This window comes from Lissotriton vulgaris, chromosome 11 (assembly GCF_964263255.1).
Source record: "Lissotriton vulgaris chromosome 11, aLisVul1.2, whole genome shotgun sequence".
In the NCBI taxonomy this organism is placed as follows: domain Eukaryota; kingdom Metazoa; phylum Chordata; class Amphibia; order Caudata; family Salamandridae; genus Lissotriton; species Lissotriton vulgaris.
Window position 1 is genome coordinate 1104197551 of NC_141699.1, and position 14421 is coordinate 1104211971.

Sequence of the window (14421 nt, forward strand, 5' to 3'; positions counted from 1 at the left end):
TTCATCGGCAGGGTGAACCCCTGCTGCTTCCGCCTGACAAGTCTGCATTTATACATTCCCCAAATACCTTTGACTAGAGCTCGGTCTGTTTCCTCTAAGCTCTCTTCTGCATGTATTCTTTAAATTCTTTAAATTATTTGTTCTCTAAACTCACTAAGCCCTGCATGTCTTCTCTAAGCTCTGTCAGCTTTCTCTATCCTCTGTATCTATTATCTGAACTATCCACATTCAGTCTGTGTTCTCTAAACTCTGTAAATTATGGATGTGTTCTAAAAGTTCTCTGTGATCTCTAAGCTAAGCTCCTTGTTTATTCTCTAAGCTTTTTCTGTGTCCTCTAAATTCTGTGCCCTCCAAGCTCTATCTGTGTTTGCTAAGCTCTCTTATCTCTGGCTGTGGTCTTAAAGCTATCTAATTTCTGTCTTTGTTCTCTAAACTCACTAATCCCTGCCTGTGTTCCATATGCACAATCTGTGTTCTTTAAGCTCTGCATTGATTTTCTGAGTTCTCTAAACTCAGTTTGTGTTTTCTAAGCTCTGTAAGTTTTGTCAGTGTTCTCTAAACTCTAAAATTTGTGTTTGTGTTCTCTAAGCTCGGTGTTCTCCAAGCTCTGTCTCTGTACTCCAAGCTCTGTCTGTGTTCTCTAAGCTCTGAGTACTCCAAGCTCTGTCTGTGTTCTCTAAGCTCTGTGTACTCCAAGCTCTGTCTGTGTTCTGTAAACTCTGTCTGTGTTCTCTAAGCTCTGTGTACTCCAAGCTCTGTCTGTGTTCTCTAAGCTCTGTGTACTCCAAGCTCTGTCTGTGTTCTCTAAGCTCTGTCTGTGTTCTCTAAGCTCTGTGTACTCCAAGCTCTGTCTGTGTTCTCTAAGCTCTGTGTACTCCAAGCTCTGTCTGTGTTCTCTAAGCTCTGTCTGTATTCTCTAAGCTCTGTGTACTCCAAGCTCTGTCTGTGTTCTCTAAGCTCTGTGTTCTCCAAGCTCTGTCTGTCTTCTCTGGGCTCTGTTTGTGTCATTTTAAACCCTGTTAGTGTTCTCTAAGCCCTGTAAATTCTGTGTTCACTAAAGCTCCAATATTCTGTCAATGTTCTGTAAGGTAAACTCTGTCTGTGTTCTCCAAGCTCTGTCTGTGTTTTCCAAGCTCTGTCTGTGTTCTCCAAGCTCTGTCTGTGTTCTCTAAGTTCACTGATCCTGGTCCATGCTTTCTAAGCTGCATCTGTGTTCTCTAAGGGCCCGATTCACAGAACTAATTTAAGACAAAATCCGAAACATACTAATTTTGGTATTCACAGAAGGCATTTACTAAGAGGAAAGTTAGGATTTTGCCTTAAGTCTGTCTTAAGTTTGTCTTAAGTCTGTATTAAGTCTGTCTCAGGGGGGACTCTAGGTGAATTTGTAATAAATTACTCTGCTGGTTTAAGAGTTTGTCTTCACTCTAGATTAGTGTCCAGAGGTTCAATGTTTGGCAGTTTGCTTGAAAAAAGCATTGGGCAACAACTGTGTGGCTGAATGACAAAGTTACCACACAGGCAACATTCTAATTATTATTATTTTAACTGTTGGCTTGTGGGTGCAAGTGAACAAGTACATGTCTACTTTGTGTAGTTGTATCTAATGCTTGTGTTCTTTTCAATGCCACATGTGTTACTCATCACAACATCCACCACTGACCATATGTTTTATTTTTCTCTCTTTAGGGCAACACACAATAGCAGTAGCGATGGACAGAGCATCTGGGACCCGACCGCAGGTGAGTCTTCAAGGCTTCATTGAGGGAACCTTGCTTTCTGCACCCAAGACTCTCTCTCGCCAGTGCTTAATTTGAGCTGGTGGATTCCGGTGTTCAGCACCGGCACTTAATCATCGACACCAGCGCTTTTCATGAGCTCCAGTTAAGGACACACTTTTTTATTTTAGGTACGGGGAGATTAAGATATTTGCCCAGAATCACAGGATGTTGAGCCGATGCCGAGACTCTTATATGGTTCCCCAGCTCCGAAGTCAGCAGCACTGACCATTATGCCACACCCTCTCCACACTTTCATGGTTCTGTTTTAGGCAGCGCTATCAGGAGAAATCGGCCAGTGCAAGAGCCTCCTGACGAGAGCCCCGGCACTTCTTTTTTTACAAATTAACCGCTTCAAAGAGGGCATACAAAATAGAAACTGCTTGTGATACTATTTGCACCTCTTTGTTTCGTAAAGCACCGCTTAGCCTCACGCACGTGCCATGACATTTATATTAAATTTGTGTCTGGAGTGTTAAAAAGAATAGACATAAACTACACTCACAAAACAAGGCATCATCTGCAGCCTAAAACACAATTCATATGTTAGTTTCATACTTAAATTGATATTTCGATCTCCTTTTTAAAATTTAAATGAACAAGCCCACTATTTTTTACCTTAATCAAATATTTGTAATTGTATTTATATAGTCAGTCAGTTATGCTTTATTTCGACAGCTGGTGTCTTAAAAGCTATGAAAACCTTTTGTAAAAGAAATACATGATAAGTATATCATAAAACAACGTTCTAAAAATGATACATACAAACAATCCATTTTTATAGTGCTTACTACCCCTGACGAGGTTTTGAAGTGCTTTTCGGCGAGTAGAACGCTACTCTGGAAGCCAAAATAATTAAGTAGTGGGTTAGTATAGCGAAAAATAAAAATGTGATCATTTGAGCGGTGGACGTGCGAGTCTTGTCGTTGGATTGAAAAGGATGAAGGAAGAGGGAAGAGTCTAGAAAGTGTTATTTAAGAGATCATAGTAGTAAGACCCCTAAAGAGGCGTCAAAGCACTTTCGGTGAGGAGTACAGGGTTCGTTTTTAGTTAGTATTTGGTTGTGTATATAATGGAGCCTTGTTTTTGCAGTCTCAGGTTGGCACCCTTTGCACAGGTATTGACTCCCCGCTCTTTCTTCTCAGAGTACATCACCAAGTGTGACTTCAACGATAACCTGATGCCTTTCTGTGACTGGCAGCAACTCTGTGGCGGCGACCAAGGCGATTGGATCAGAAGCAAGCATGCCACGCCCACCCCGGGCACGGGACCAGACGGGGACTGGCCAGGCGGAAGTAAGTGTTTGCACCAATGCGCGTGAGGCTCTGCTTCAACGAGCGTCTCAGCTAGAAGTGACCCTGACCATACACATGGCACTGACCATTGGCTCTGTTTTTTTATTTTTTATTTATTTGTTTGTATAGCGCTAGAATCGACCCCGAAGGGGTATCATCTGGGCTAGCCTGGTCCCACCCAGCCACAAACCGCTCACAGCCCACCAACCACCTCTGTGTAACACTACAACAATCTCTACGCAGTGCTGAGTAGTGTGCTTAGGGTGTGGTGCCCGGTCAAGAAGGCACTGCACCGCCTCTTCTTGTGTGTAACACACATGTTGAACCTTGACTCACGCATTGTGATGTTTCTCCAGTACATATGTCCATGGTGCCAGCGCCGCTAGAACACGCCACTGGCAAGGCTTGGATATACCAAACACACATGATACAGTACAACAATTGGCAATGCCAATAGGCCTGGCTCATGAATGAAAGTGCCTTTTGTGTCGGTTTGGTTAAGGCCCTCGGTAAGCGATCATACACGCACTCACACAATAAGTCATCCATCTTCTGACTCGGTCTCTCATTCACCCACTGACACAACTGCAATAAAACACACACACTCAACAGCATATGCAAGATAAATTAGAAGAATACACAAAAAATGCTGCCCTGTAAACATGGCCGGAAAATGCTGGCAATAACAATGCTAAATATAGCAGCCAGCATTCACTTCCAGGGGTAGTGAACACACTCCACCGGTTTTAAAGTTCCAGCCCGGCTGCCATGCATTGACCCAATGTATGGCCTTCTTGGAATGGTAAATGAGTTATTCACTATGCACTACAGTAGTTCATGCTGGTCACATGGGTTAGAGGAAGTGGCCTGGTGAGATGCAGCGCACTGCAGATGAAATGAGCGGCAAGCGAGCGAGCCACACATTAGCACCGCCCAGAGACCTGTGGTATTCTCTCATGATTGTTTTTTAAAGAGGTGATGCAAAGAATCAGACATGGAACTTTATAAGTTGAAAATTGAAAGCTAAAGGAGAGGCCGACCAGCCCTAGCACTGAAGTGCATCCGTGTTTTTGACGGAGTGCACATGATTTGGTTTAATCAAAAACTTCTTTCATTCTCCGAGCATGAGAACCAATGGGGCTGCTGTGGACTGAGCCCTTACTCCAGGCAGCAATCAATCATAGATGGAAGCAGAGTGTAAATGACACTGAGACAGACCAATGGCAGAGGAGAGCTGACCCGCAGACCCTCTATGGATCTACATGCATACATATTTCTGTATCTATGGATCTATATATTATATAATGGTATCTTTTATTGCAAGATCTTGGTAAACAGCTAAGCCTGTCAGGGCTTCTGAAGAGATTCTAGCACAAATATTACAGTGGAAATCTGCAAATAATACGATTTGTTAGAGGGGTAACCACCAACATCAAAATCCTTCCCACCAACATTAATCAGCGAGACTTCATGAAACAAAACACGTCTCCGTGGGCTCGAATTCAGAGTAGCAACATTCCACACTTAAATGGCTCTAGACTTTAACACATGCTTATCATGATAAGTACATCCGGCCCACTGCCTTTTTTGGAACCTTCCACAATAAACAGATCAGGCCTTTAGCCATGCTCATTCACTTGTGACCAAAATCACCCAGTTCAGTATTTAGCTTTACCCCTTCCCTGCGGGGGTAATTCCCCCACTGTGCGGGGGCGGGGTGGCAAGCGGCGCCGCGGAGCTCATGACAAAACCAGCTCGTCATGAGTCACAGTGGAGCTGGTCACGACGTAGGTGGAGCGGCGCCGTTTTGACGAGACCAGCTCGTCATGAGCACCAAAGAGGTTAAGCATTGCCAGAAGCCAAAAAGTACAATACCAGCAGTCTTTTTAGAGGAATCACACAACTTTGGCCCAAACAAATCCTCTGCTGTTGGAAACCAATATGTGGGTGGGGCAGCCTGAGCCCCTCTCTCTTTAGTGTTCTGAAAGCTCTTTCTGTGTTGGTCACATAAGGTCCAATGACAGCTGAGCGGGCAAGGCAGACCTAAAAAATGCACGTGTATTACTGTAGCCCTGGGCACCCCCTACTGCTTTTAAACACACATCTACTGTTAATGATGAAAGGGGGAGGGTATTCGTGCAGCTGTCGGAGAAAGAAACACTGTAAATGATCTACTTATCTAAGACACTTTAAGGCGTGGACTCCTTAAAGTTCTAGCGCAGCCTCCTTGTTGGTTTGATTCCATATGCCTGCTAGCGAGCCTCCTCTAGGCAGCCATACTGCTGCTGGCTCAAGCAGCTGGACAACCAGAATACTCACAGATGTGTTGAGGAGAAGCACTTTTTCTGTGGAAGCACACAGCTTCTACTCAATCCAAACATGTACTGCTGTCCACCAGCATTTGGGCGGAGCTAAAGCCACTCTCTTTAGCACTCCTGAAAGCTCTTTTGTAGGCTGATCACATAAGGTCTGTGATAGCTGTACTAGGCCAGATCTAATAAAGGAATAAACTTGAGAGAGTTCAACAAGGAGAGAAAGACAGGATGCCAAGGAGGTTTAGGGTGAGCCGAAACAGCGGAGGCATGGGTTATGCCAGCCAGTGGTACCAGTGGGTCCTTGGTAGGGTGTGAGAGCAGGAGGCATGGGTCGTGCCAGCCAGTGGTACCAGTGGGTCCTTGGTAGGGTGTGACAGCAGGAGGCATGGGTCGTGCCAGCCAGTGGTACCAGTGGGTCCTTGGTAGGGTGTGACAGCAGGAGGCATGGGTCGTGCCAGCCAGTGGTACCAGTGGGTCCTTGGTAGGGTGTGACAGCAGGAGGCGTGTCGGCTGTGTCTGAACAGGTCCTGGGAGAGACTCCATGTCGACGGATTAATGACATACTCCTGGTGTGAGGTCACACGAAGGTGCGGCAAGGTAGGCCAGGTCTTTAGTGAATGAATCATGAGCTGGCCGGCACAGAATTTGGGGGGATTGGCTCTTCCTGCTACTCTTTCAGTGACATTGTTAGACTTGTGAGTAAGTGTATAGATAGTAGTAGCGCCTCGGTTGGCACCAACTGCCTCTAGGAGCTCAGTGCAAATCACAAGTGCTTCCGCTGTTACACAGATTAGAGCTGGTGACACCTGCCATGGAAGGTGGTTTTCAAAAAGGATAGACGGTGCAAAAAACATCACTTCACTCTATTCACCATGGCTTATCACCATGGCTATTGCAGGTGCACAAGCACAGCTGTTATGCAGCAGTAATGTTATTTGCACTGGGGTGTTTTTGCTCTTGTTATTACCTCGTGGGTGGAAAGGTACACACCTTTGTGATAAGGTTTCTTAGTGCACCGACTGTTGACAGAATCTTTGTCAGGAGGTCATGGTGTTTACTGCTGGGTATGAGGAATGACACCCATAATGTCCGTGCACTGCTGGCAGGGACCACCCCAGTCCTGTAAGAGACTTTAGCACATGGGAGACTCTCTCTATTCCCTCAGGGTGACCCATGTGCTTCCCAACTCCTCACAGCCAGACCAGCTGGAGGCAAGACCGGTCTACTACACTGACCAATGGTGCACCACCACTACAGGAAGTGATGTCATTATCTAACGCAACAGCACTCCTTTCTAACCCTGGGCGGAGTTCGTGGAGTTGCACTACACGTAACTCCACGAAATGCAGAAGAAAAACTCTGACGTACTACGCGGAGCTCCGCAAGCAGGGAAGTACCATAGTAAAGGGCTGTTCACGTTGATTGCACAGTCCTGGATGCTTGTCCGCACTGTGCAATCATTGTGAACAGCAACAAGAACAGCGCAAGCGGTCCCTGCTTTCATTTTCTGCAGCTCGAATAGATTTTTACTCCAGCAGCAGCTTTCGCAACGCTAATAGGGAGTTTCTCAACTCGAGCTGTTGCAAGCATATGTGACCACTCGCAATGAGAAACCTGACCCTCCCAGATTGAGAAATCTCACCGGGATGTTGATTTTCCACACTCGCCAACTTGATGTTGACAATCCCGTATGAGGAAAAATCTCGCCGGGATGCTGATTTTCCACTCTCGCGCTCGCCAACTCAACGTTGACGAACGCGAGTGAGGAAAAAAACTCTGTTTTTCGGAACTCTGCAAGTTCTGCGTAACACGGAGTGCGGAAAACTCTGCAAACTCCTCGAGCGGAGCGGAGTTCACTGCCCAGGGTTAGTCCTTTCACCCACCTGAGAAGGATACAGGGGGCTCGGCCCTGCTAGGCCAATCTGTGGGATGCAAGAGGCGCAGAGGCCTCTTCTGTTCAGGCTCAGCTGACTGAGCTAGGTTACCTGATGTTGAACAGAGGCAGGTGGAGTGAGTGCTGACTGAATGAGCTCTCTCCTGACCCGAGTCTCCCCCAGCGGGTCCTTGATTCAATCTCTTCTCCATTGGCTGCAGGAAAAAGGAGACACAAAGCAACAGCTGGTTGGTTCACGAGTGTGAGCCCCTAAATGATCTCACTCTTTCACTGAGGCCCCCAATTCCCTCCCAGGGGTATCTGATGTGTTTGTCCCCAAAGACCTGCCCCTCAGGCTGTCCGAGGATGGCCCAAGTATTGTGTAGAGGGAGTGTCAGAGCAATAACCGAAGGCTGAATCCAGGCCACGGTGCCCAGGGCCACCTGTGCGTGCATAAAAAGTCACAGTTTGGCCGGAAAGAGGTGGAGAGTGGAGAACCATAAGTCGACAGATATATCTTCAAACGAGGACAAAAACCAGATACACCCGAACCCCTTCGCAAGCCTCTCAGTGGCCTTGTGGTCACTTACATCAGACGTGCCTTCTGGCCACCCTGCCCACCTTGGGGCCTCTGTTAAGTCCCTCCCACCCTAGACTTCAACAGGAGCATTCACTTTCGCTGCAGACGCAGCAATGCCATGTGACCTGTTCACCCTGCCCCCCCGTCCCCTGATCTGCAGTATGTTGGCTGCACACTGCCATGGTGGTAGAGACGGTGATACCACCCCCTATTGGGCACCAGCCTGGCACCCGCAGGAGTCTGGCAGAGCACCATGAATGGAGAGTGCAGTGCCACTCTGTACTGGTGAAAAAAACGTGCAAATCTAACTTAGTGCAGAATTGACTTTGGCTTAGTGCATTAAGAAGCCATTGAACAAGTGACTTGACCTGGTGGAGTTAATGAATAAGTGGCCCAACTGGCTCTCCTAGTCGGAGGGAGGGACCAAGTGGAAATAAAGTAAAGAAATCTAATGGACTGAAATAAATAACTGCTGTTGCTATTGCCCTGAAGAAGACCTTTTGAGGTCGAAACGTGTTGGCTACAGTCGTTTTTATGAACATTTTTTTCAATAAAGAACCAAAGAAACCGGAACCTGCTGAATTGATGTGATTCTCCTTACTTTGGTTAAACCTGTGAAAAATATTAATTGTTACACATGTTGGAGTGCTGAATCATTGATGATGCTGTAAATTCATGGAATCTTTATCCTTGGAGGCTTAAGGGGTATTTCGCCTCTGATTCTCTGCACCCTTAAATATAGTACAAAATATCACCATTATAGCTAAAGAGATAGGTGCATTGGTAATTACCCCATACCCAGTGTTTTGTGTTCGTTGTAGCAGAATGCAGGGAGTGTTTGGAGATCGCTGTGCCACTCTGCACTGGTGAAAAAATGTGCAAATCTATCTCAGTGCACATTGAAGATGGTGTTTGTACCACCGCAGCTATGGAGGAATCATGTTGTGGACAAATAACACACGTTTTGCTTTTAACTTATTTTTCAAAGTCTGAGATTTGAAGGGTCCATTTAACGAGCGCACGTTAAAAAAAAAGAAAAACACCCAAACGTGTTCATCTATGAAACTAGTAAATAATGAAATTAATTTGCCTTTTTTTTATTCGCACTTCCTACGCCTCAAGTCTGCAATCTCAAAGACAAAGCAGTCAGCACATGTTTTCCCCCCTCACTCACTGCTCCTCCTTTCATCCGCAGGAGGTTACTTCATCTACCAGGAGGCCAGCAATCTCATCCCGTTCGACGCCATCCGGCTGGAGAGCCCGGAGGTGGTGGCGCAGGGGCCCGTGTGCGTCGAGTTCTGGTACCACATGAGTGGCTCCGAGGACGCGAACCAGCTGAGGGTGCTCGCCCAGGGTGGCACCGCGGAGGTGGAGCTGTGGAGCCGGCGGGGGCACCAGGGCGCCGCGTGGAGCCACGCCTCGGCCACCCTGGCGCTGCCCACGCAGCAGAGGATCAAGGTAAGAGGCCTCGGGAGGGGGCGCGCTGTGCACACAGAGCTCACTTTATGGCCAGGGGGCAGATAAGATGCAGAAAAGCAATATCTGTGCCCTGGAGACGCGTGCCCGCAGATAACGAGGCAGAGAGGCTCACGTGGCGCACGGAGGCACGGGTTAATGTTTATAGGCAGGGCTTTAAGTGGAGAGAAACAAATAGGGGGTCTCTCAAAATGGCGGGTAACAGGTAAACAAAAAAATCAGTGCTTAGCACAATGTGCACCCCCAATCGTATTTTGCTGTGTCTGTTATTGCATCCAGATATATGATACAACAAGTAACATCATACCTACAAGAAGTCAGGTTGTTGGCTTTGTCAGTGGTTGTTAGGTGCATAAGATAAATAAGCAGCAACTATGGCTTGTATATAATATTGAAAAAGCTTCCACTTAAAGCCCTGGTAACACCACGACAATGTTGCTGCTCCTGAGGTTCGAAAAGAGAAGGGAAATCCAGAGAGAAAATGACTCTTTAAAGGATTTCCCTTCCCCTACAACGCTCACCTGGCATGACGTCATGCCGTAACGTCTCCGCTAGTGAGAAGTGAGCAGTGTGAGCAATGCACACTAGTGAGAAGTGAGCAGTGTGAGCACGTGCACATCGATGTTCTCCTGTCACTGCAGTCCGCCTGTGCCAGGCCACAAAACCGAGTCCGATACAGACCCGTTTCGAGGTCCCATTCAAAAACTGCCGGTGCTCAGCACTGGTGAGACCCGGCCCACCTAAAGCCCTGTTTATAGGGGTGTAGTGTTCCCTCTGTTGAGAGTCAAACAGGCCTGGGCGGTGATTCTCGGACTGAGGAACCAAATGCCGCACAATTATCGCATAGTTACAGAGATGAATGTGGCATATTTAGGGCTATAGCGCCCAGAGTGTCACTCGTCCCCCTTGCACCGCTCCCATCTCACCCGGATCTCGAGGATTCCATCCCAGGTCAGAGTGTGACTGGCTGTAGGAGCTGTGACGTCAGCGGTGTGTTCAGTAGTTTGTAGGTTACAGCAGTCGTGTTCTAATAACTGGTGGGTGTAAGGTTAGGGGTGAGGCTTGGGGTCTAACAAAGCGCCAGGGTGGGTTGGTAGGGTTATGTGAGAGCGTTTAGTTGCAGGTAGTGGCTGTGTTGTGAGCCCTGCTGGTCTGCCTGGGCTGTGGTGGTAGGTGGAAGGGTTCTCTTCAACTGGTTGATTGTTGAGTGGTGTGTGAGGAGTTGGGTAGTGGATGCATCTTCAGTCGTGAGCAGGTAGACCTCCATCTCTAAGGCATTTCCGCTCTTTCCTACATTACCTCCTCGTCCCTCTTCCTGGTTGCAGTCCTTACTCATGAGATACTTCTCCTTTCTGGCAGAACCAGTTCCCTAGCTGAAACCCCAAAAGTTCCCCCAAGATGGCCCCCATTACCCAGGAGCCACCACAAAAGGGATGAACTAACGATACACTTCCTGTAACATACCACCCAAAAAGGCAGCAGTAAAACAAGAAATAGTCAACCGCCATTCCCGGGTGGGAGGGCGGGACTCAGGACTGCCCCCAGGAAGCCCAGGTCTCGGAGTAATGAAGATTACCAGTGAGTAACCGGGGCATTCTGCCGGATGCGTCGTGTGGAATGTTTCCATGTGTGTTGTTTCAATAACACACCCTCGTCGCCAAAGATTCTCAAATGGCCAACATGTCAAGGTTGAAGTCAGTGGGGTCTTTTCGCTGTCAGAGGAAAGCAGCACTAGACAACTTCTGTGGTTCCTGTAATGGTCAAGTTACTTATCAATAATTGTCATCACTCTGAGTCCTGGCTACCTCGTTAAAGTCCTTACAATTGAGCATTCTCTCTGCGTGCTCACCTGTTTTCCGTCCATCCCATATGTATCCTCTTCCTGTCATGAATCCCATAGAAATGAAATGGAGACAGAGGTACAGAGAGGAAAGATGGAATAGTGCTTTGCAGAATTCAGGCTACAACAGGGAATAGGAGACCCTGAATCGGGACAGGATGTGGAGGGGACGGTTGATTAATACTCTTTAGTTGTACTGTGATGCCGACCTGCTGTAATTCAATCAATCAATATATTTATAGAGCGCGCTACTCACCCGCGAGGGTCTCAAGGCGCTGAAGGGAGAAGGGGGGGCGGGGGGCGCTACTGCTGGAAGAGCCAGGTCTTGAGGTGTTTCCTGAAGGTGAGATGGTCCTGGGTCAGTCGTAGGTGTGCGGGAAGAGAGTTCCATGTCTTGGCGGCCAGGTAGGAGAACGACCTTCCTCCGATGGTGGCTCTGCGGATTCGTGGACGGTTGCGAGGGCGAGGCTGGCGGAGCGGAGCTGGCGGGTAGGAGAGTAGAACGAGAGGCGGTTGTTGATGTATTCGGGGCCCATGTCGTGGAGTGCTTTGTGTGCGTGGGTGAGGAGCCTGAACGTGATCCTCTTGCTGACGGGGAGCCAGTGCAGGTTTCTCAGGTGGGCCGATACGTGGCTGTGGCGAGGGATGTTGAGGATGAGTCGTGCGGAGGCGTTCTGTATGCGCTGAAGTCGTTTCTGAAGTTTGGCTGTGGTTTCTGCGTTAAGGGTGTTTCCGTAGTCCAGTCGGCTGGTGCCGAGGGCCTGCGTGATAGTCTTTCTGTGACAAAGGAAACTCACGCTTTCCAGCATCTAAGGTGCATTTTGAGGTAAAGCTCGGATAGACCTGTCTCAAGACTACCCCGAATCCTTCATCCTATCATTCATCCTCCACAGGCCTCCCCTTGCATAGGAGAGGTGCCCTCACGATCCAGCTGCCATAACACCTGCCCGTGGAATGACTCACCGTGTGACCTTCACACCAAATGGTGCAACATTTACCTTTACTGCAGGCGTTCCCTTTACTGAGGGTGTGGGCACATGTCCTGTTTATAACACTTTACAGCCTTGTACAATGTACAGAATCTCCTGGGGCCCCTCGGGGCTGCTGAGGAAAGGCGCTGGACAGCCTGGGCGCCTCGGGGCGGGGCTCGATGCGCTATATTTATTGTACGAACTGACAAATTGCGATCTATTCTCGGGTTAGATTCGAAGTTAGAGAGTTCCCGCGTAAGTGCAAGTGGAATCTGGCAGCTCGTGGATAGATCACTCAGATGTATACACTGGTTACAAAGATCACACGTGGCGTGACCACCGGATCACAGAACACCAGCAGAGACACGAATGCATGAAGAAATTAACAACGTCATAGTCTTTTGTTGTTTGTTTCACACATAGCAAACTAAATGGTGTATAGTTGCTGCCGTTTTTTTTAAAGTTATGGCAAACACGTTTGTAACCAAGTCTATATAGGAACAGAGTGGGGTTAGGCTCCGCCCAGAGAGTATTGGCTGTTGGGTAAATCCTTCCGCCTCCTCTGAAGTGCTTGAATGGCAGTGCTCCAGGGACTATTTCACATCTAAAAGTTAACATCACTTTTTAGAAGCATTATATAGCAAACGCATTTGTTGATGCTTTGTTCTTTCACCGCAGTGCGATTTAAAACATATTTTAAATAGTGATACATTTTCAAGCCATACCTATTGGCATTGCCAATGTTTGTTCCCTACTAGTAAGAAAACGGAGGCACTGAAAGATAAACTAATTGATCCAAGACCACAAAGCTACAAAGGTAAAGGGGTTTTTCAAATAGCACACAATTTGATCTACAGTAAAATATACACCTGAGTAAAAGGACCGACTCTGGTGACCGGTGCCCCTTCCTGCACAAAAACAATCCTGCCTACAACACAGCATGTGTGCCCATGGTGCAAGGGTGCCGGCGTTGCCGCTAGGCTGCCGAAACGGCACCAGCGGGAAAATGCCGCAGTGCCTCAGATTGCATTATTATGGTGCAATCCTGCCCTTTCCCTCTGCTGTCGGGCAACGCAGAAAGCTGACATGCTGCTCTGCCTCTGCCTCAACCCGTAAAATGAGGGCCTAAGAGCATTCAAATTGGAATGATTGCCCCACGTCACAGGGTGCCGGCACACCTTGCTTAAGATGGCACCTTCCGTGCAGTGGTGGAACTGTGGTGGTCGTGACCTGCTGAGCGCCCCCTCACCTGTGTCTGGTGCAGTATGTGAGCGGATACTCTATGATGGGCACGTCAATTGGACGGGGCATCTGGAGCTAACTTCAGACTTCAAACTTATACTAGTCGTTCTCCCCTATCGAGAGCACGGGGCAGGAAGAAGCACCGCCAAGAAAGGCTTCGAGGAGGAAAGAAGAGAGACCAGGGACGCATCGAAATCCTCAGAGGACTCAAATATATGAAGCCCCGTGTGAATTCACACCTGTGGGTATTCTTCCAACAACTGGGGATCTCATGAGAAATTGTCATAGGGCAGCGCTGCAAGTCTGTTTGATGCGCTGCCCTGTGCCAATGTGAAAGGGCAGGAATGCGCCGTATTTACGAGATACAGTGCATCCTTTCCTTTATCCCAGCGCTGGAGCCAAATTTACAGCCTAGCATCAACGTAGGCACAGTTGCACCATGGTGCAAGGGCGTCTGTGTTGTTGTCAGGATTGCTTTTGTGCAGGAAGGGAGCAACTTCCTGCACAAAAACAATCCATGGAAGCGAAAATAAAAATATATCTCCGTGTTACACTTGCTCCGGGGAGGCGTAAGGTTTTAGCGCTGCTCCAGGTTGACGTGATTAGATAAACCTGGAGCAGCGTCGAATTCCATGGGTGCTGCGTGGGAAAACCCACCGCAACGTCCATGGTGCAGAGTGAGGCACGGCAGCATCGTGCGCTGCTTTGTTTTACTCTGTATCTTTGAGGCCATACAAAGCTCCACGGAGTGGCTCGGCGTCTACTAGATACGGTTAAAAGAGAAGCTCTGGTGGCATGCTTGTTTCCGGTCCAGGGAGGACCTGGCTTGGCAGTTCGGTCTGGACTGTTCCCATGAGGCGCAGGGTCAAGACTGATTTGCATATGGCTGGGTCCAAACTGAGGTGACATGGTGAGCAAAAGAACAATGGATTAAACCCAGATCTCTTGACTGGGGGTGAATGTTTGGGTTTGTTCTCAGTCCATCAATTGTGTGTATTTTTCTTCCTCGCCCTAATTGCGCCAGGTATGCCCAGACGTGGGTCCCGGGCTC

The 14421-nt window shown here is 48.1% G+C and overlaps 1 protein-coding gene across 1 annotated transcript in view; it reads left to right on the forward strand.

Moving 5' to 3' along the window:
* The window catches only part of LOC147684240 (uncharacterized), a 270590-nt gene that overhangs the window by 15174 nt on the left and 240995 nt on the right, over nucleotides 1–14421 (forward strand). The window contains exons 2-4 of the mRNA XM_086944641.1: nucleotides 1690–1742; nucleotides 2924–3073; nucleotides 9037–9299. Coding sequence (XP_086800767.1) covers nucleotides 1690–1742; nucleotides 2924–3073; nucleotides 9037–9299 — 466 coding nt within the window. The remainder of the gene's footprint in view (nucleotides 1–1689; nucleotides 1743–2923; nucleotides 3074–9036; nucleotides 9300–14421) is intronic.